General features: G+C 47.8%; 1 protein-coding gene across 2 annotated transcripts in view; it reads right to left on the bottom strand.

Moving 5' to 3' along the window:
* The window catches only part of LOC126106484 (G-protein coupled receptor moody), a 501,560-nt gene that overhangs the window by 93,746 nt on the left and 387,190 nt on the right, over nt 1-20,624 (bottom strand). For both annotated transcript variants that reach the window (XM_049912785.1, XM_049912786.1), the window contains one exon: nt 9,383-9,523. In XM_049912785.1, coding sequence (XP_049768742.1) covers nt 9,383-9,523 — 141 coding nt within the window. The remainder of the gene's footprint in view (nt 1-9,382; nt 9,524-20,624) is intronic.

The following is a 20,624-nucleotide window of genomic DNA, read 5'->3' as shown; positions in this document are numbered from 1 at the left end:
CATTTTCCAGTAGTGTATAATTAAGGTGAGGACGACCAGTCGATCACTTCAGTACGGATGCACACCACACTTGGAATCTGGGAAATGCCGCAAGTACTCGTAATGAGGATAATGTGCAAGGGGGACTACGTTACTAGTGTGGGGATAAGTTGAGGATGACGCACTGGTCAGCGCACGTGCCTCTTAAGGACGAGACCCGGGTTCGAATCCTGGTCTGCCACAAATTTTCAACTTTCTCTATTGATTTAAATCGATGTCCAGTGGCAGCTAATGTCATTAGTTCCTGTGTGTCCTGATGTGCAGGTATGTTGAAGCACACATTTCTGGCAACGTTTCCCTATTTTCGTCCAACCCCTGTACATTTCGTATGAGGGCCGCGAAGGCAAGATAAGAGAAATCAGGTATCGCACGGAGGCCTACAGTCAGTCTTTCTCTCGTCGCTCCATTTGCGCGTGAAACAGGAAAGCTAATTGGCAGTGGTACAAGACACCCTCCACCATGCACCGTACAATGACTTGCCCAGTACTTGTATAGGTGTAGAAGCAATTGCGATCGACTTCGTAAGAATGGCTTCGTCGAGACCTGGCCGTTTCAGTTTTTTTGTCGGCACCCTGGAGAGTGAAGACTCTGTGGCGGCCACGCACCTGCAGCGATGCTGTGTGCGTCCCATCGCCGCCGCAGCGCGCCACACCGCCCTAAGGGTTAACGCCCTGCGCCCTTTTTCCTGGCCGGCCCTTTACTCTGCTTGAGCCGCCACTGCCCTCCCAGGGCGCGTCTCCGAGACACCGTGAAATTGTTTCCTTCAAGGGCGTGGTGCCTTCTACTCCCGCCTCCCACTGCAAACAAACCACCCACACGGTTTTTCTTTCCCACTGCCTCCAGTTCTCCACCGTTGACGCACTCAGCTAATCTCTCTTTCACACAAGTTAGCCACCCGAGCCGTCAGTCCGAAATTGGATAGAGGATCGCCTCTTCATGAAAATACTAAAAGAGAATTACGAAATAAACTAAGAAATTGATGTTTCCAAATTGATGTTTGCTACATATTAAAATTGTTTTCTGGACCCACACTTGAACCATGATCCTTGCTTTTTGCAAGTCTTACCGACTAAGCTATGCGACTGCGACCCGAGAAAGTGGCACTGAATTATTTGTAAAGGAGAGAGAGTATTCTGGTGACCAGGCAGAAATAACGAATGGAGTCCCACAGGGTTCAGTTTCGTGTCCACTACTATTCGTCGGGATTCTGAGAAAAATAGCAGTAACCTATATGGAAAGACGGATGATATAGAATGTGTAGAACAAACCAGAAGGAAACAACGAGAATGGAAGTCCAAGAATGAAATGCTCGGATTAAAAACAGTGTAAGACAGGGATACAGTCTTTCGCCCTTGCTGTTCACTCTGTACATCGAAGGAGCAATGGCGGAAATAAAACGAAAATTCAAGAGTGGGATTAAAATTCAAGGTGAAAGGATATCGATGATAAGATTCGGTGACGACATTCCAATCCTGTGTGAAAGTGGAGAAGAATTTCAGGATCTGCTGAATGGAGTGAACGGTCTGATGAGTGCAGAATATGGGTTGAAAGTAAACAGAAGAGAGATGAAAGTTGTGCGGAGGAACAGAAACGAGATTAGCGATAAACTTACCAACTTAATTGGTGACTGTGAAAAGTTAAGGAATATTCTGCTACCTTGGAATTAAAATAACACATGATGGAAGGAACAAGGAGGGTATAAATAGTACACTGGAACAGGAAAAAGGGAATTCCTGTCCATGAGAAGTCTGCTAGCATCAAACATCGGCCCTAATCTGAGGAAGAAATTTCTGAGAATGTACGTTTGGAACACAGCATTGTATGGTAGTGATTCATGGACAGTGGGGAAACCGGAATCAAAGCTTTTGAGATGTGGTGCAGCAGAAGGACGTAGAAAGCTAGGTGGGCAGGGACGATGAGGTTCTCCACAGAATCGGCAAAGAAAGGAACATTTGGCAGGCACTAACAAGAAGAAGGGAGAGGGTGATAGCGGATGTGTTAAGGCATGACGGAATAACTTCCAACGTACCGGAGGGAGTTGTAGAGGGTAAAAACTGTAATCGAAGACAGAGATCGGCAAATATCCGACAAACAATTGAGAATGTAAGGAGCAAGTGGTATACTGAGAGAGGTTGGGAACAAAAGAGGAATTCGTGACTGGCCAAACTCCCCTCGTGTTTGGGCCGGCTTGTCTTAGCTGCCTCACCCTGCATATATTTTGCACGTTTCCAGCCATGTCCATTCTGTGCTTCACTTCTAATGACCCTGTAAGGACCGGACTTGAAATATCAATATTAACTCATTTCTCCCATCGGTATGTTGGTCTGAGTAGTCACGCAACAACGTTCCGTTTTGAGTAATTGTGTTGTTCGAAATGAGCCATTTGTTTCCGGTTCCGCAGTGGGAGAGGGTTACGCCAGAAATCTGCCGTCCCTGGCTGCGGGACAGGGCCGAGGTGGCTGGCGGAGGGTGGTTGCGGCGGCGCCGGCTCTTAACGAGCGAGCGGGCCGTCCAGTATTGCCGCCAAGTTTTCTCATTAAGTCGGCGAAGGGGCGCGGGGCAGTGGCGGCGAGCAAAATGTAAATTTGAACAGCCGTCGAGCTGGTGCGCCGGCCAGTCACAGCCGTCGCGACAGGCTTTTGTGGAAACTTCCTTTTACCTCCCCCCAGACACAATCACGTTCTGCGACACAATTATAGCTGTTGCCTTCGCCCTACACCGTCCAGCTTAAGATGCCGTCAGTCGTCGGCGGCATTTAGCGAACAAAGTGTTCATCACAGCCGTTGTCTAAGCAAGCAAGTAATGAAGTCACAACCTCGTCGTCGGTGTGTGATATTGCGTTGTCCTGCGTAGAACACCCGTAGCGCTTTCCCTAGACTATAAAGTAGTTTTCCAGCTTCAGTCACTTTTATTTTCCACTAATTGTCAGATCACCGAAGTGAAGCGCTGTTGGCCTGGGCTTGCACTTGGGTGGGTAACCATCAGGCCTACCGTGCGCTGTTGGCGAGCGGGGTGCACTCAGCCCCTGTGATGCAAAACTGACGAGCTACTTGATTGAGAAGCAGCGGCCGCGGTCTCGTAAACCGGGAGGGCGGTGTGCTGACCACGTGACCCTCCGTATCCGCATCCAGTGACGCCGGTTGGCTGGGGATGACACGGCGGCCGGTGGGTGCCGTTGGGCCCTCATGGCCTGTTCGGGCGGAATTTAGTTTTTAATTGTCACGACATCGTTTCGACAACATGCCACAACCATTAGGTTAGATGTGTGTTAATTTTTATTTTGAGGTCTACTTCATGTGTGTGCCAGTGAGGTACGGAGGCCTAACGAAAAATTTGGTCCCGTGCAGAAAGACAGATTTATTTCACTGTGTACCTCAAAGTACACTCCTGGAAATTGAAATAAGAACACCGTGAATTCATTGTCCCAGGAAGGGGAAACTTTATTGACACATTCCTGGGGTCAGATACATCACATGATCACACTGACCGAACCACAGGCACATAGACACAGGCAACAGAGCATGCACAATGTCGGCACTAGTACAGTGTATATCCACCTTTCGCAGCAATGCAGGCTGCTATTCTCCCATGGAGACGATCGTAGAGATGCTGGATGTAGTCCTGTGGAACGGCTTGCCATGCCATTTCCACCTGGCGCCTCAGTTGGACCAGCGTTCGTGCTGGACGTGCAGACCGCGTGAGACGACGCTTCATCCAGTCCCAAACATGCTCAATGGGGGACAGATCCGGAGATCTTGCTGGCCAGGGTAGTTGACTTACACCTTCTAGAGCACGTTGGGTGGCACGGGGTACGTGCGGACGTGCATTGTCCTGTTGGAACAGCAAGTTCCCTTGCCGGTCTAGGAATGGTAGAACCATGAGTTCGATGACGGTTTGGATCTACCGTGCACTATTCAGTGTCCCCCCGACGATCACCAGTGGTGTACCGCCAGTGTAGGAGATCGCTCCCCACACCATGACGCCGGGTGTTGGCCCTGTGTGCCTCGGTCGTATGCAGTCCTGATTGTGGCGCTCACCTGCACGGCGCCAAACATGCATACGACCATCATTGGCACCAAGGCAGAAGCGACTCTCATCGCTGAAGACGACACGTCTCCATTCGTCCCTCCATTCACGCCTGTCGCGACACCACTGGAGGCGGGCTGCACGATGTTGGGGCGTGAGCGGAAGACGGCCTAACGGTGTGCGGGACCGTAGCCCAGCTTCATGGAGACGGTTGCGAATGGTCCTCGCCGATACCCCAGGAGCAACAGTGTCCCTAATTTGCTGGGAAGTGGCGGTGCGGTCCCCTACGGCACTGCGTAGGATCCTACGGTCTTGGCGTGCATCCGTGCGTCGCTGCGGTCCGGTCCCAGGTCGACGGGCACGTGCACCTTCCGCCGACCACTGGCGACAACATCGATGTACTGTGGAGACCTCACGCCCCACGTGTTGAGCAATTCGGCGGTACGTCCACCCGGCCTCCCGCATGCCCACTATACGCCCTCGCTCAAAGTCCGTCAACTGCACATACGGTTCACGTCCACGCTGTCGCGGCATGCTACCAGTGTTAAAGACTGCGATGGAGCTCCGTATGCCACGGCAAACTGGCTGACACTGACGGCGGCGGTGCACAAATGCTGCGCAGCTAGCGCCATTCGACGGCCAACACCGCGGTTCCTGGTGTGTCCGCTGTGCCGTGCGTGTGATCATTGCTTGTACAGCCCTCTCGCAGTGTCCGGAGCAAGTATGGTGGGTCTGACACACCGGTGTCAATGTGTTCTTTTTTCCATTTCCAGGAGTGTATATAAAATAGAATCGCCATAACTACTGAACAGTTTGCGTTAGGACGTTCAAACTGCACGGTTGACCGCGGGGCATGACGGGAATTAGTGTGAGCTATATAGTTTGTTTCAGCGACGAAACCCACTTACATTTCGCGATCGAGAAGTCTCTTCACCCTCAACGGGTGACTGTGTGGTGTGTAATGTCGAGTCACGGATTTATCGCCGCAATATTCCTTGATGACACGGTGACTACTGAACGGTTTTGGAAGATGATTCCATCGCCGTTTTCCAAAGTGACACTGATTTCGACAAGATGTTCATCCAAGACGGAGCTCCACTCCACCGAAGCAGGAGAGTGTTTGATGTCCTGGAGGAGCACTTTGGGGACCACATACTGGCTCTGTGGTACCCAGAGGCCACTGGCATGGGTCTCGATTGGCCGCCATATTCTCCGGATCTCAACACATGCGACTCCTTTCTGTGGGGCTGTATTAAGGAAAAGGTGTACAGCAATAACCTCAAAACCATTGCTGAGATGAAAACAGCCATTCGGGTCGTCATCGACAGCAACGATGTTCCGGCACTTCAGCGGGTCATGCAGGATTTCGCTATTCGTCTGCGTCGCATGATGGCCAATGATAGCAGATACATCGAACATGTCATAACCGAAATCCGAATATCTGTAGTGACGTTTGCATGTTGAATAAAGTGTGTGCACGCTGTAGTTTGTAGCTAATTTACGTATTTTTTCGTATAGTTCAATAATTGTGACCCTGCAGCTGATCTAGAAATCTTACAAGTAAACGTACCAGAGGACGCATCTCGATTTTGCTCGCCTTTGAATATGTTGTAGTGTAGAGCAAAATAAGAGACACGATTTTTTATCCGTGGCCATACGGTTGTTAAGGGAGTGGAACACACCTTTGAAAAGAACTGCGTTTAATACACTAATAAACAAAAAAAAAGACGAACCACAAAGGAGTTATGCAAATTGGTCACAAATTGATATTCACTCATGGATCGTCGGAAAAAGCAGATTTGTAAACTTTGGCTGCAATTTCACCGCGCGGGCGCGCTGCAGCGATATAACGATATTTCTACCTCATTTCTGACATACACCTATTTGGAATACCACTTGACCATGTATGACCGAATTTGGTATTAACAATGCTATACGTTTTGGTGTTAGTCAAATGTCGAAATAAAAAACTGACTTGTCGGGGAGGGTATTTTTTTTTAAAAGAAAAGACTCCTCGACAAATCTCGGTGCACCATTGTAACGTACATTAAAAACCACACAACTTTTATTTGAAGCTTTTCAACGGTATTCATTCAGAAATATTGAACTCATTTTTTTTTCTGGGTGCGTTTCACCCTCTTAACGGACATATGGGCACGAATAAAAAAATGTGTCCCTTTTTTGGTATAACATATTCATAGCCAATCAAAATCGGAGTGTATCACAGGGATAGGTTTACGTGTTAATGTCACAAGTAGTCTGTGATTAACAGAAATAGATTTACCCAGAATACGGTCTTGCTTGGCAATTTTGGATCCAGGTATAAACAGTATATCTTACATCTCCATAGCTGTCATACTCGTAAAATTTCGATACTCTTGCGGATTTGCCATCTCCAAAATCATACTGCCTCCTAATCCGGTCTTTTATCCATCAGGAACACGGTCGGTAACTTTTTTTCCCCGTCAACACGACACCCTTCAGTCGCAACCGCTACCTTCATGCACAGAATTAGGACAGAAAAATCTCACCGAAAGATTTTCTACTCTGAAGCAGTCATTCAGTTGTCGACCTCGTACACGTGATCGATCAGTTGCGGGTGGAGCACGGCAGATATTTGGGATTGGAGATTATGTTGCATGTTTTCTGGGCAAGGTAATTCACTCTGAGACAAAAAAAAGAAAAAAACCGACGCACCACAAAGGAATTTTCAGAATTGGGCACAAAACTGTATATGTGGTATACATGTACTCGTACATAAAAACAAATGAATACAGTTGCAGAAAATATGGATGATTTATTAGAGAGAAACAACATCACAAATTGTGCAAGTCAGTAACGCAGGAGGGCATTCAACAAGTGCGTCAATCAACGCCAAGCCGCATAACTGACTACATAACGGGCAGAGGTGGACCATCGCGTTACTGACTTGCTCAGTTTATGAAGCTCTTTCTCTTGAATAAATCATCCAGTTTTTCTGAAATTGTGATCACTTGTTTGTACATGATCTACCAGGTTCCGTCCCATTCGGATAACTCCTTCGCGATACGTCGTCTTTGTTGCCTAGATTATACCCGCTTTTAATTTCGATACTGGCCCCGTAATTAGTTTTCGAGAAAACCGCGGCTGAACGACCGCCTAGTCGCATCCGACAAAGCGACATTTTTTTCACGGATCAGACCAGAGAGAGTACGTTGCACCCGGATGTGGCCCCAAATAAACGCCTCACCGCAGCTGGGGGCGGCATTCAGGCGGGTTAATAGCCTCTACCGCTCGCCCACCCCACCCCACCCCGCTGCCCCTGATTATAGATATTCACCGCGGCGGGGCAGTGTGTACGGACAAAAGAATTGACGAAATAACGGCGAGTGGATTCGGTGCGCGCGACGAGAGAGGGGTGGAAAATCGAGCGCTTTTTAACTAATTGCGGCGGAATAGTTTCATAAATCGACGCGCCGGTTAGCCGGGGGAACTGAATAGCGGCGGCTGCGCCAGTGCAATTTCTGCCGCTATTTCCCCTGACTGCCCGGGCCGCGTAATTCCGTTCGGTGAACCCGCCAACAATGGCCGCTTTGGAGTAAATACCGAACCCTCCCTATTGTTCCCTCCGAATTAATACCGTGGCGCGGAGACAGTGGCGGCGCTTTGAAGACCTCCTGCAGCCCGGCAGCAAGTGTCTGCAGCCGCGCCCAGCCGCCGGAAGCTGATGCGACTTTATTGCTAGCACAGGGGAGGCGGGAGCGGCTTCCTAACACATCAGACACGAGAGAGGCGGGTTGCAGCTAGGGACGGAAATTACGTACGTAATGGTTTCTTTAGACCTTAATTGCACTCCCCAATGCGAGTGGTTTGGATGTCCGAAACTCATTTCAGTACTCTTCAGCCGAGAAAATATTTTGAAATACACAATACTTACTGTACCGGTACCGTAAAACTGGGCAACTTTGTGACGCTTCTATCACTTTATGTAACGCAACATTATAAAAGTATTTACTGTGACATTTAATTTCCACTTATATGGGGTAATATAACATTTATCCTTCAATATTGATAGAAACAACGGTTTTGTATGCAGTTAGATATTCGGGATGTGAAATATTAACTGTCAAAAAGTCACCGACCAGTTCGGGACCACGTTGTGACTCGAAGCCTAAGACAGGGAAAAGAGACTTAAATTCATCTTTCGCGAAAGACGCGCTAACCCTGAGTATGTTTATGACATACAGCTGTAACTTCGTTACAGATTATTGTGAATTTTGTTTTACCCGTATAAAGACAAGCATTTGTCACAAATTTGCCCAATTTGGTGAGATTTATTTTCTAATTTTCTTTAACTCCACGTACTTACAGTCCTATCGTCACTGAAACAAAATAAGAAAGGAAGAAACTAATCTACATTAAGGAAGGTGATTAAACAATACTTTCATTACACTTACTCTTATTTACGCGTCTGTTCGATGGAAACGAGTCAGGAAAAAAACAGCTCACAAAAAATTCACACAATATCCTCAAAGCAAGGTTATTAGTTCAAACTGTGAGCCACTTTCTTAAAAGTTGTAGGCTTTCAGGAAAAACAATAGTACATTTAATACAATATTCTGCGCAACTGTATGTTATACTTCGACGGAAAAAATCGCAACACCAAAAGAAAAAAAAGTCAAGTATTGAAATTTATGGAACACATTTGTCTAGGTAACCCATTTAAGTGATTAACATTGCAAGATCACAGGTTAGTGTGAGCGCGAGATAAACGAGTGCAAATGTGAAATGCTAGTACCACAGCAATCGATGTAACCGCCAGCATATTGAATGCAAGCATGCAAACGTGCGTGCGTTGTGCTGTACAGATCCCGGATGTCGGTGTTTGGGATGGAGTTCAATGACCGTTGCACTTGGTCGGTCGATGCAGGACGGTTAATGACGTCGGTGTAGTTTTCCCATAGTGTCCCGTATGTGCTCGAATGGAGACAGATCTGGTGATCGAGAAGGTGAAGGCAACATGTCGACACTGTGTAGAGTGCCGACATGTTTCACTGACCGATGGAGTGGCGGGGGGGGAGAGAGAGGGAGAGCGGGAGAGGTAGTGATTGAGGGGGAAGAGAGGGAGGCGGGAGAGAGGGAGGGCGGGAGAGAGAGAAAGAGAGGGAGGAAGGCAGGAAGCAGATAGGTGGAAAGAACACAGTGAACGCCTCTTGGAGGGACAGGAACCGCCTAATGACGTCATGGAAGAAGAACGAGGTGTCGATAAGGAAGACACAGACGGTCCAGTATTGGGGTGAGTGTTGCCAGAGGTTTGCGAGGCTGCAGCTGCGCTCACCTGATGATGAAGGCGGCGGCGACGTTTCGGACCCTGGGACACCTCAGCAGCGCGACGACGGTGAGCAGGTTGCCCAGCACGCCCACCACCAGGATCGTGATGGTCGCCACCGCCGCGAACGTGAGCAGCGGCCGCGGGAAGCTGCTGGCACACACCACACGCCACCGCGTGGCCGTCAGCATGGGCACAAGCGAGAGGAGCGACTGGAGGACAATGGAGCAGGCAGATAACTGTAATACGGCTGAATACGTGGGCGCTTAATGACAGAGTTCTCCAGGGTGCAAAAAACAGGCACGCACTTGACGGAAGACACATCCATGTGCAGGGGGCCTTCAGCACGGCTGGTCATCAATGTCTGTAGACCTTCAAAAATCCACGGCGTGTTCCAAATGCACTGACAATCATCCACAATGTCAAACGAAACTATAGGGTTCCAGAGACCTTGTCAAGTCTCAAACATCTATGCAGACTGAAGGAATGAATGAAAATCTGTACCAAGGCTGGGATTCGAACCTGGCTCTGTTGCTCACTAGGCAGATGCGCTGACCATTACGCCATCTTGGCACAGACGCTTTGGCCACTCGAACGAGTTTAGGGGGAAAACGAAGTTGAATGGGAATGTGGATTGAGGAGGGGGAGTGATAGGGTAGCTGTGCAGAGCCACCGTACCAGGCTGGCGTAGTGATTAGCGCGTCTGTCCGGTGAGTAGCACACACGGGTTCGAATCCCGACCATGACACACTTTTCATTTGGCGCTTCAGTATGCTTATATAAACCCACAATGTGCTACCAGAGTTGATCGGCACTGTCAACAGGGCTGGAATACGCCAAAGTGTCGATGTCTGGGAAAGGTGACCATTTGAAAGATTTGCTGTAATGTGTCTGCCGTCAAGTACACATCTGCACTCTGTCGTAACGTGTTCTTTACTCAGTCGTGATACGTCGTACCATGGAAGCCATTGGTTTCTCGACCGGTGTCTGACAGGATTATATGCTTGTTTCCTTGTCCTCTAATCGCTCCTTTCTGTTGAACCTATAATGTCAAACACTCCCCAGAATAAAATGACAGCAGCAAACTTCAAGGGTGAAATGTAACATGATCACAGAGAAAACTAGTAGATATAAGAAAGTCTTTAATAACAATGTTTTTTTTCTTTTTTTCTTGGCCAGTTTCGATCTACAGGCTCATCATCAATAAGGTGCTGGGCACAATTAAAGGGAGGCGAGAAACAATGGTTCCTGAGTTAGCATCTCTTGTGATGGACAACGCGACCAGCAAGTTATCACGAGACAGTATCTGTTGCACAGTTGAGTTTATCCCATACTGTCAACGTTACATTTTCATTGTACTGCGTTATTTGACTAGAATAAACGTCTTCCAATAAACTACCGTCGTTTCCCAGGTTTGTCTGATCTCAGGGTAGGGCCAATGACAGATACATATGCTGATGATCGTTTAGGTTAAAACCTCTCATAAGACAAAAGGAAAAATTTGCGATTAGAAACTTCAAGGGATTGTAGAATGTAGACGGTTTCTTGAGGAACAAATTAAGAATAGGAGCTTTTGTGTACCAAAGCCCAAGACTGACGGAATGAGTATAAATAGAGTACTTAAGTACTGGTACTTAAAACCATGCACTTACACGAAACAAAAATGTGTGAATTCGTAAGGGACCAAACTGCTGAGGTCATCGGTCCCTAGACTTACACACTGCTTAAACTAACTTATGCTAAGAACAACACACACACCAAAGCCAGAGGGAGGACTCGAACCTCCGGTGCGAGGGCCCGCACAGTCAGTGACATGGCGCCTCTAGCTGCGCGGTCACTGCACGCGGCACTTACACGCACATATATCACAGATACGTCAATTACACAACAGAAACATTTTTTATCTTGTCTTATGGTTCCTGAGTCTCAGACAATGTTTCGCAAAACTTGTACAACTGCAGTTAGAAACACAAAATCAGAATATATCGTCTCGTCGGTGTAGCAGGTAATCGTAAGAATGCCAAAGATAGTTAATGTAATATGTAGTCAGTGAGTTCTCGGATGGATTGCTCGGAATTTTCTTTTGGTACCGCCATTTCTTGACAACGGTATTGTCGACAACGTAACGCGGCGACAACAGATTTCAGGTTTCAACACCTGGCCTCAGACTGAAGATGACCACAAGTGGATCGTAACCTGTTACAGGATCCTGAAATACTCATTCGATTATGTAGCAAAAATATAAAAGGACTTGAAGAAAGTAGTTGGTTTTGTTAGTCATATTTACAAATATAATCCATATGATAGACAACGATGTGGTTAACTACCGAATGCCTCTTAGAAATGTAGAGAGGAGAAATGTACCTACTTGTTTACCAGTGTCTACTGTTGGCGAGATTCGTTTTGATGTAGTGGTGAATCGCTCTTGATTTTTTTTTTAAGCATATTTTCCTCTTCGAACGTCATAAGTTTTTAGCTTAGCACACACACACACACACACACACACACACACACACACACACACGCACGCTTCCTCAGCTCCTTCCTCAAGGCAAGCAATAAGCTTCGACGAACTTGAATTGCATGAACCCCTACACAGCAGGCAACCCGCGTAGCAGTAATGACGGCAGGGTTATCTGCGACGTAGGCGCTAACATGTACCATCCTCGCGATAAGGCATCGTGTAGCGGGGGTCTTGGCCGGAACTGGGGGGACATGACGGGTATCTGTGTAGCGGGCGCTGGCTAGTAAACTGCTGACGGTAAATCACACACCGGCACAAAGGGCGGAAGATAATGCGAGCACGACGCGCTGCTCGGCTCCCCTTCCCTCCCAGGGGGCGTAACTCGCGCACGCACGGGCACGTCCTGGCCGTGAGTTGCGTTGTCAGCTCGCGACGCTCCCCCTGCCCGCGGCGGCAAATTACCGCGGCCACACCCACCGCCAGCACCGGACGGCCGCCTGGGGAAATGCCGCCAAGTGCCGGAAGTGATAAACACACGCGCCGCTGTCTGCACTCGGTGCGCACTTGCTGCAGGTCTGCACCACGTGAGCCCCCCCCCCCCCCCCCCCCCACCCTGCGTATCAGACAGTGGCTGCTTGCACAGTTCACGTGACGGTCGCAGGGCTGTGGAAGCAGGGAACCACTCGCCGCTGCTGAGGAAAATGAAACACGGTAACGGATACCTATGCCTATATCTATGCCAGGGACGCGAAAAACCCTACCGGTTGTCAATAGGTACCGGAATTTCAGTTCTCAATAACCGGTATTTTTCGGTATATGTTATAACAAGATTATTTTTATTTTTTACTGATAACCGTACGAAAAAACCCGATGTATCAATTTTCCATAACAGCAGTACTTAAGCTTTTTTATTTTTAAATAAAGACTTTTTTTTTAAACTCGTAATGTTTATTGATATAATTTTCATTACTTGCAAATACTGTCTCATTGTAGAAAATGGGAATAGCGGCCAGTGCTGTTTTAATAACAACGCCAACAGCTAGGATCGAGCAACAAACAGTTGACATAAGAAGCGGCAGAGCACTGCTGCCACAGTAACACAGCTTTTTGATGTTGCTGAGCAACTGACGCTACATTCAATCACATCGCAGATGTGTTAGGTCGCGTTCTGATATGGCAATTTGAGGGACCAGCACAGCAATTGGAACTCGCCACTGTTTTCCTCGAACCACTCCTGGCTTTGTGTTATGGCGCATTATCTTGTTGAAAAGTGCCACTGCCGTCGGAAAACATGAGGTCTGCAACCAGTGTACGATACTCCTCGACAATCACGGTGCCTCAAACGAGCTCCACTGGACCTACGAATGCCCACTTGAATGAGAATAATGGAATCGCGGCCAGCTTGTCTCCATCCCACAGTGCAGGTGTCAAGGAGCTGTTCTCCTGGAAGGCGACGGATTCGCCCCCTCCCCCCCCCCCATAGCCGTGATGAAGGTATTGGCATTCATCAGAACGTGCAACACTCTGATACTGCGCCAACGTGCAGTGTCGGTGGTCACGTTCCGATTTCAGTCGTTGTTGCCGATGTCGTGGTGTTGTTATTAGCACAAGCAGGGGTCGTAGGCTGCAGAGGACCACTGTTAGGAGTGTTTGGTGCACTGTGTGTTCACACACACACTTTCTGACTTTGCAGCATTTAAGTCGAATGTAAGTTCAGCTACAGTTTTCCAACTGTCCTGTTTTACGAGTGCCCGCCCTACGATGTCCGACATACGTAATGACGGGCGGCCGCCCAACCCGACGACAGCTGGACGTCGTTTCAGCTCGGTTTCGCCACGTGTTGAAACACTCACCACAGCACTCCTCGAACACCCGACAAGTCGTGCGTGTTCAGAAATGCTCGTGCCGAGCCTCTGGGCTATCAGAGTCTGCCTTGGGTCAAACAGATCGCGCGCCTTCCCCATTCTACACGCGGACAGCACGCTCGCCGGTACCACGTGCACGGCGCGTGTGTCTGACCGGCAGCCGTTCCTCGCCAGGTGACGCTGCTGTCGCCTGGACGGGTCTATATAGACAGCAGGTCGTTACTCTTAATGTTTTGGCTGACAATTATATACAGGGTGAGTCACCTAACATTACCGCTGCATATATTTCGCAAACCACATCAAACACTGACGACCGAACATGAGGAGAGGGGCTGTGTAATTCGTTAATACAAACCATACATAAATTCACGGAAGTATGTCTTTTAAAACAAACCTACGTTTTTTTTAAATGGAACCCCGTTAGTTTTGTTAGCACATCTGAACATATAAACAAATACTTAATCAGTGCCGTTTGTTGCATTGCAAAATGTTAATTACATCCGGAGATATTGTAACCTAAAGTTGACGCTTGAGTAGCACTCCTCCGCTGTTCGATCGTGTGTATCGGAGAGCACCGAATTGCGTAGGGATCCAAAGGGAACGGTGATGGACCTTAGGTACAGAAGAGACTGGAACAGCACATTATGTCCACATGCTAACACCTTTTTATTGGTCTTTTTCACTGACGCACATGTACATTACCATGAGGGGTGAGGTATACGTACACGCGTGGTTTCCGTTTTCAATTACGAAGTGGAATAGAGTGTGTCCCGACATGTCAGGCCAATAGATATTCAATGTGACGGCCATCATTTGCTGCACACAATTGCAATCTCTGGCGTAATGAATGTCGTACACGCCGCAGTACATCTGGTGTAATGTCGCCGCAGGCTGCCACAATACGTTGTTTCATATCCTCTGGGGTAGTAGGCACATCACGGTACACATTCTCCTTTAACGTACCCCACAGAAAGAAGTCGAGAGGTGTAAGATCAGGAGAACGCGTTGGCCAATTTATGCGTCCTCCACGTCCTATGAAACGCCCGTCGAACATCCTGTCAAGGGTCAGCCTAGTGTTAATTGCGGAATGTGCAGGTGCACCATCATGCTGATACCACATATGTCGACGCGTTTCCAGTGGGACATTTTCGGGCAACGTTGGCAGATCATTCTGTAGAGACGCGATGTATGTTGCAGCTGTTTGGGCCCCTGCAATGAAGTGAGGACCAATGAGGTGGTCGCCAATGATTCCGCACTATACATTTACAGTCCACGGTCGCTGTCGCTCTACCTGTCTGAGCCAGCGAGGATTGTCGACGGACCAGTAATGCATGTTCCGTAGATTCACTGCCCCGTGGTTTGTGAAAGCCGCTTCACCGGTAAACAGGTAGAACTGCAACGCATTCTCTGTTAATGCCCATTGACAGAATTGCGCTCGATGATTAAAGTCATCACCACGTCCCTGCAGATGCTGCTCGCCGACCGTGGCCCGTGTTTGTTACAACACGCAACTGAACGTCGCAGCTTTGAAGCATCAACTTCAGTTTACAATATCTCCGGATGTAATTAACATTTTACAATGCAACAGACGGCACTGATTACGTATTTGTTTGTATGTTCAGATGTGCTAACAAAACTAACGGGGTTCCATTTAAAAAAACGTAGGTTTGTGTTAAAAACCTTACGTCCGTGCATTTTTTTATGGTTTGTATTAACGAATTACACTAGCCCCTCTCCTCACGTTCGGTTTGTGGAATCGGTTCGTCAGTATTTGAGGTGGTTTACGAAATATATCTAGCGGTAACGATAGGTGAGTCACACTGGATATGGCGGTGAGAAGCATACTATTTCTGCAGCATGGGTTAGTACGAAAATAGGAATCTTGAAGTTATAAACAGCAATGGACAGTCTGAGACAAAGTGTTTTGTTTTCTGCAAATAGGGATCGCGAATCGCTCGTTACTGACAAATACGTCCACTTACGAAAAAAGTGATGAGAGGAGTTTGACAAGAACTGTGTTTACAGAATCGGCGTTCATTGCTACGGAACAGATCTTCCTTCTCCAAAAAGAGTCGCAGTACGAGATCGACAATTCTGGCCTGTAATCACGTACATCTGCCCGCGGGCGCTTTTCTACTGCAATATTTGCCGTGTCTGTGTTATACGACGTATTGTGAAACGTTCTTCAAAAATGGTTCAAATGGCTCTGAGCACTATAGGACTTAACTTCTGAGGTCATCAGTCCCCTAGAACTTAGAACTACCTAAACCTAACTAACCTAAGGACATCACACACACCCATGCCCGAGGCAGGATTCGAACTTGCGACCGTAGCGGTCGCTCGGCTCGAGAGTATAGCGCCTAGAACCGCTCGGCCACTCCGGCCGGCGAAATGTTCTTCAGACACGCGTGCATGTTGGTAGGACATTGCGTGGTACACCGTATAACACGTCGTGTAATACGGTTTCGGGGTAAGCACAGCATGGCGGCTTTTACAGATCAGAGGCTTTGATACGAAAAGGGAGAGCAGCGGCTCGGGTCTCGGGGACGAAGTTGGCGAGGCGCAGGTGGGGGTGGGGTGGGTGGGGGGGGGGCTGGTGGAGGTGTGGGGCGGAGGGGTCTTGTGACGGCGCGCGACGCGAGGGGAGCGCCGGCAAGATGGATGGCCACTCCGCCCCTGGAGACGCGTCCTCCCCGCCGTGTTCGCAAATCGCTGCCTCGGCCTGCGAGAGGCGCCCGGCACCTGGCCCGGGCGTCCCGTATCTGGTATCTGCAAGGAGGGCGGGGGCGTCTCCAGCCAGCGGCGTGTTGCTGGAAGGGAGGCGTACGTACAGCGTACACTGCTTCCCTCACTCCACCTGAGATCTGCTAGCAGGCCGTGCCGCACTCATTACGTGAAAGGAGGGCACTAGCGGACACGTAAACTACCCACATCTACATCTGTACCTCGCAGGCCTCCTTGCGGTGTGTGGCGGAGGGTACATTGTGTACCGCTGTCACTGCCCGCCTCTCCTGTTCCACTCGTGTACGCTTCGCGGAAACAAGGACTGATGCAAAGTGGGCTCGAATCTCTCCGATTTTATCTTCGTGGTATTTCTGCGAGATACATTTAGGAAGAACCAAAATACTCCGTCGTTCTGCTAGGAACGCACGCTGTTTGGCACTTCACGGCAAACCACACCGTGATACAGATCGCCTCTCTCGCAACGTCTGCCACTGCAGTTGTCTGAGCATCTACGTGACGTTTTCGTGATTACTGAATGATTGTCGGAAAGGCGCACTCAGCATACACAATAGTCAAAATAATGTTCAGTGAAATTATAAACAAGGGCCGTAAGTTTAAGACTTCAACGTAAATTCCACTGTTAAATGCAGAGCAGACAGCGAGATGTAGAAACACTACACTGAAGGCCTCTGCGAGGGGGAAGACGTGTCTGGTGACGTCATGGGAGAAGAAATAGGAGTCGATACGGAGATCGACGAAAAAATGAATGTGGAAAACCAACATTCGTCCATTAGTGCCCACATATGGTTCCGTGCTACGTTCCGTAGTGCTTTTATTCATCCCATGACCATAGGACGATGGTTCCTCGTAAAATTTTATCTTAATGCCAAATGTGTGCATTAATGGACGAATGTTGGTTTCCCACATTCATTCTGACGTCAATGAGATGATGCCCCAAAAGGGCGAAACGCGTCATTTTCTGTAAATAAAAAGAAAAATTTTTGCAACCGAGACTGTCTTATTTCAAGAAATTCACAACCGCTTGCCGTACCAGGCGCCAACCGCGGAAATATAACAAGTTATGCATTATTTTATAAATTTATAAAGCCCATTGTGGCAAGAATATACGTTCTTGATTTGTTTAACAATATTTTTCAATGATTTGCATTTTAGTCGTTTAAAATTTTGGAGTGCTGCGTAGGACGCTTTTTACAAACAAGTTGCCATTGGACGGATATTTATTCGCTACTGTTAGTGCCTGATAAAATAACATTTGGAAATCCGTCACGGTAGTCACCAACTCTGCGGTGTCCTTTTTCGCGAGAAGTGTGCTGATATGTGGCCAGCGCAGTGGATGGGACACTTTCCTGACTGATGCGCTAAGTTCACTGAATGACGTTGCCAGGAGAGAAGGGAGGTTAGAGTTCAGCGTCCTTTAGACAGCGACATTATTAGAGATGGAGCACAAGTTCGGATCACAAAAGGATGGGGAACAGGAATTTGGTCGTGTCCTTTTCAAAGGAACCATCTCGGCATCTGCCTGGAGCGATTTAGGGAAGCTCCAGAAAATGGTAATTCGGGTGCACGAGGATCTGGCGTGCTGACCGCCGCTCCGCGCCGCCCCACGTAGCAGGCAGGAGAGGGCCAGACGCAGAGCCCTGGCCGCTCCCTGCCCGAGGAACAATTCATTAGCCAGCTATTTCGGCAACTACGGTTACGTAAGGGCGAAATTCAGAGCTTCCGAAGCAATTTTACCGCCCTTTCCCCGGAGTTACGCAACGGTCCTCCCGAAATGAAGGCACCTGGCTGGGCGGTACGGATATGACGTCATCAGACGTCGTCTTGGCGATATTCTTAGCCGAGGCAATCAAACGCAGGCAGGCGTACAATGGCACGGTGGAGCTGTTCAAGTCTCTCGTTAACTGTCCAAAAAATTAGGAAGCGTGTAATAGGCTCCTTATTCGTTTATTCCGTACATTTCTGGAAAAGGCTAAGAACTAATTTACGTGCGATGAAAAACACATTATATTCAAGAGGTGACTTGCTAAAATTTTATAACCATCTGCTTAGTAGCAGCGAATCTGCTTGGAATTGATTCGAGAAGTCTTTCGCAGGTTTAAGGAGGTGTGGGGCAGCAGATGTCTGCGCACACGTCAGGCAGTTCCCATACGAGGCAGGGGCTTCTGGGCGCAGAGCTGGCGCCATATGGTGTTTAAGATGAGCTCCACCGGGTTGAGATCGGGTGAGTTTTGCGAGTTCACTGTGGTGCTCCTGAAACCACTGTAGCACGATTCTGACCTCGTGACAAGGACGGTTATCACACTTAAAGATGCCACCGTCGTCGGGGAAGGATGGTGAAGAGATGCAGCTAGTCCGTAATGACGTTCTCGTAGTCCACAGCTCCGTACATCTACGTCGATACTCTGCGCGCCACCACATGTTTTTTGGCGGATGGTACCTGTAGCACTGCTAGTCATGTCCTTTGCCCATCAATTCGCAAACAGAGCGACGTAAAAAGCGACTATCTATACGCCTCCGTAAGAACCTTGATTTCTCGTATCTTCTCTTCGTGCTCCTTATGCGAAATGTATGTTGGCGGCAGGAGAAACCTTCTGCACTAAGCCTCAAATGCTGCTTCTCTAAATTTTCCTTTCCTCCAGTGAGTCCTGTTTGAGTTCTCGAAGCATCTCTGCAATATTTGCGTGTTGTTCGAACCTACCGGAAACAAACGTAGCAGCCCACCTCTGCATTGCCTCGACGTCTTCATTTAATTTGACCTGGTGCGGATCCCAAATACGCTAACAGTACTCAACAGCGTGTCGTTTGTAAAGTATGCTAACGGCAAGACACAGTCAATGCCTTCTCTGCGCGGTAGCGAAATACTATCGTCGACAGTGCTGCAAAACCACAGTTACTAAAGACAACCATTCGAAATTCCTTCACCAAAGAAGCCATAGTATGAATTCCAGAATTTGAATCAAGAACACCTGCCAACATAGGTAACATGAAAGTACGTATCCTCGGAATAGGGAAACAACTTAAATCACTTAGTAAAAGCAAGTCTTCCGGTCCACACTGTACACCACTTAGGTTCCTTTCAGAGTACGCTGATTTAATAGCTCCACACTTAACAATGAGATACAACCGCTCGCTCGACGAAACATCCGTATCAAAAGGCTGAAAAATTGCACCTGTTACACCAATATTCAAAAAAGGTTATAGGAGTAATCCACTAAATTACAGGCCCATATCGTTAAGGTTCATATTCAGCAGGATTTTGCAACATATATTGCGTTCGAACATTAAGATTTAACTCAAAGAGAACGGTGTATTGACACACAGTCAATACGGATTTAGAAAACATCGTTCTTGTGAAAGACAACTAGTTCTTTACACAGACGAAGTGTTGAGTGCTATTGACAACGGATTTCAAATTTATTTCGTATTTCTAGATTTCCGGAACACTTTTGATACTGTGCCACATAATCGGCTTGTAATCAAATCGCGTGCTTATGGAATATCATCTCAGTTACATGACTGGATTTGTGATTTCCTGTCAGAGAGGTCACAGTTCGTAATAACTGCCGGAAAGTCATCGAGTAAAACAGATGTGATTTGTGGCATTCCCCAAGGTAGTGTTATAGGGCATTTGCTGTTCCTTATCTGTACAAACGATTTGGGAGACAATCTCAGCAGCCGTCTTAGGTTGTTTGCAGATGACGCTGTCTTTTACCGACTGGTAAAATCATCAGAATATCAAAAGAAATTGCAAAACGATTTAGAAGAGATATCTGTATGATACGAAAATTGGCAATTGACCTCAAATAACGAAAAGTGTGAGGTCATCCACATGACTGCTAAAAGGAACCCGTTAAACTTCGGTTATACGGTAAACCAGTCAAATGTAAAGGCCGTAAATTCAACTAAATACCTAGGTATTACAATTACGAACAACTTAAATTGGAAGGAACACACAGAAAATGTTGTGGGGAAGGCTAACTAAAGACTGCGTTTTATTGGCAGCACACTTAGAAAATGTAACAGATCTACTCAGGACACTGCCTACACTACGCTTGTCCGTCCTCTTTTAGAATACTGCTGCGCGGTGTGGGATCCTTACCAGATAGGACTGACGGAGTACATCGAATAAGTTCAAAGAAGGGCAGCACGTTTTGTATTATCGCGAGATATGGGAGAG

This window comes from Schistocerca cancellata, chromosome 10, assembly GCF_023864275.1.
Source record: "Schistocerca cancellata isolate TAMUIC-IGC-003103 chromosome 10, iqSchCanc2.1, whole genome shotgun sequence".
In the NCBI taxonomy this organism is placed as follows: domain Eukaryota; kingdom Metazoa; phylum Arthropoda; class Insecta; order Orthoptera; family Acrididae; genus Schistocerca; species Schistocerca cancellata.
This window is presented reverse-complemented; position numbering and strand designations above follow the sequence as displayed.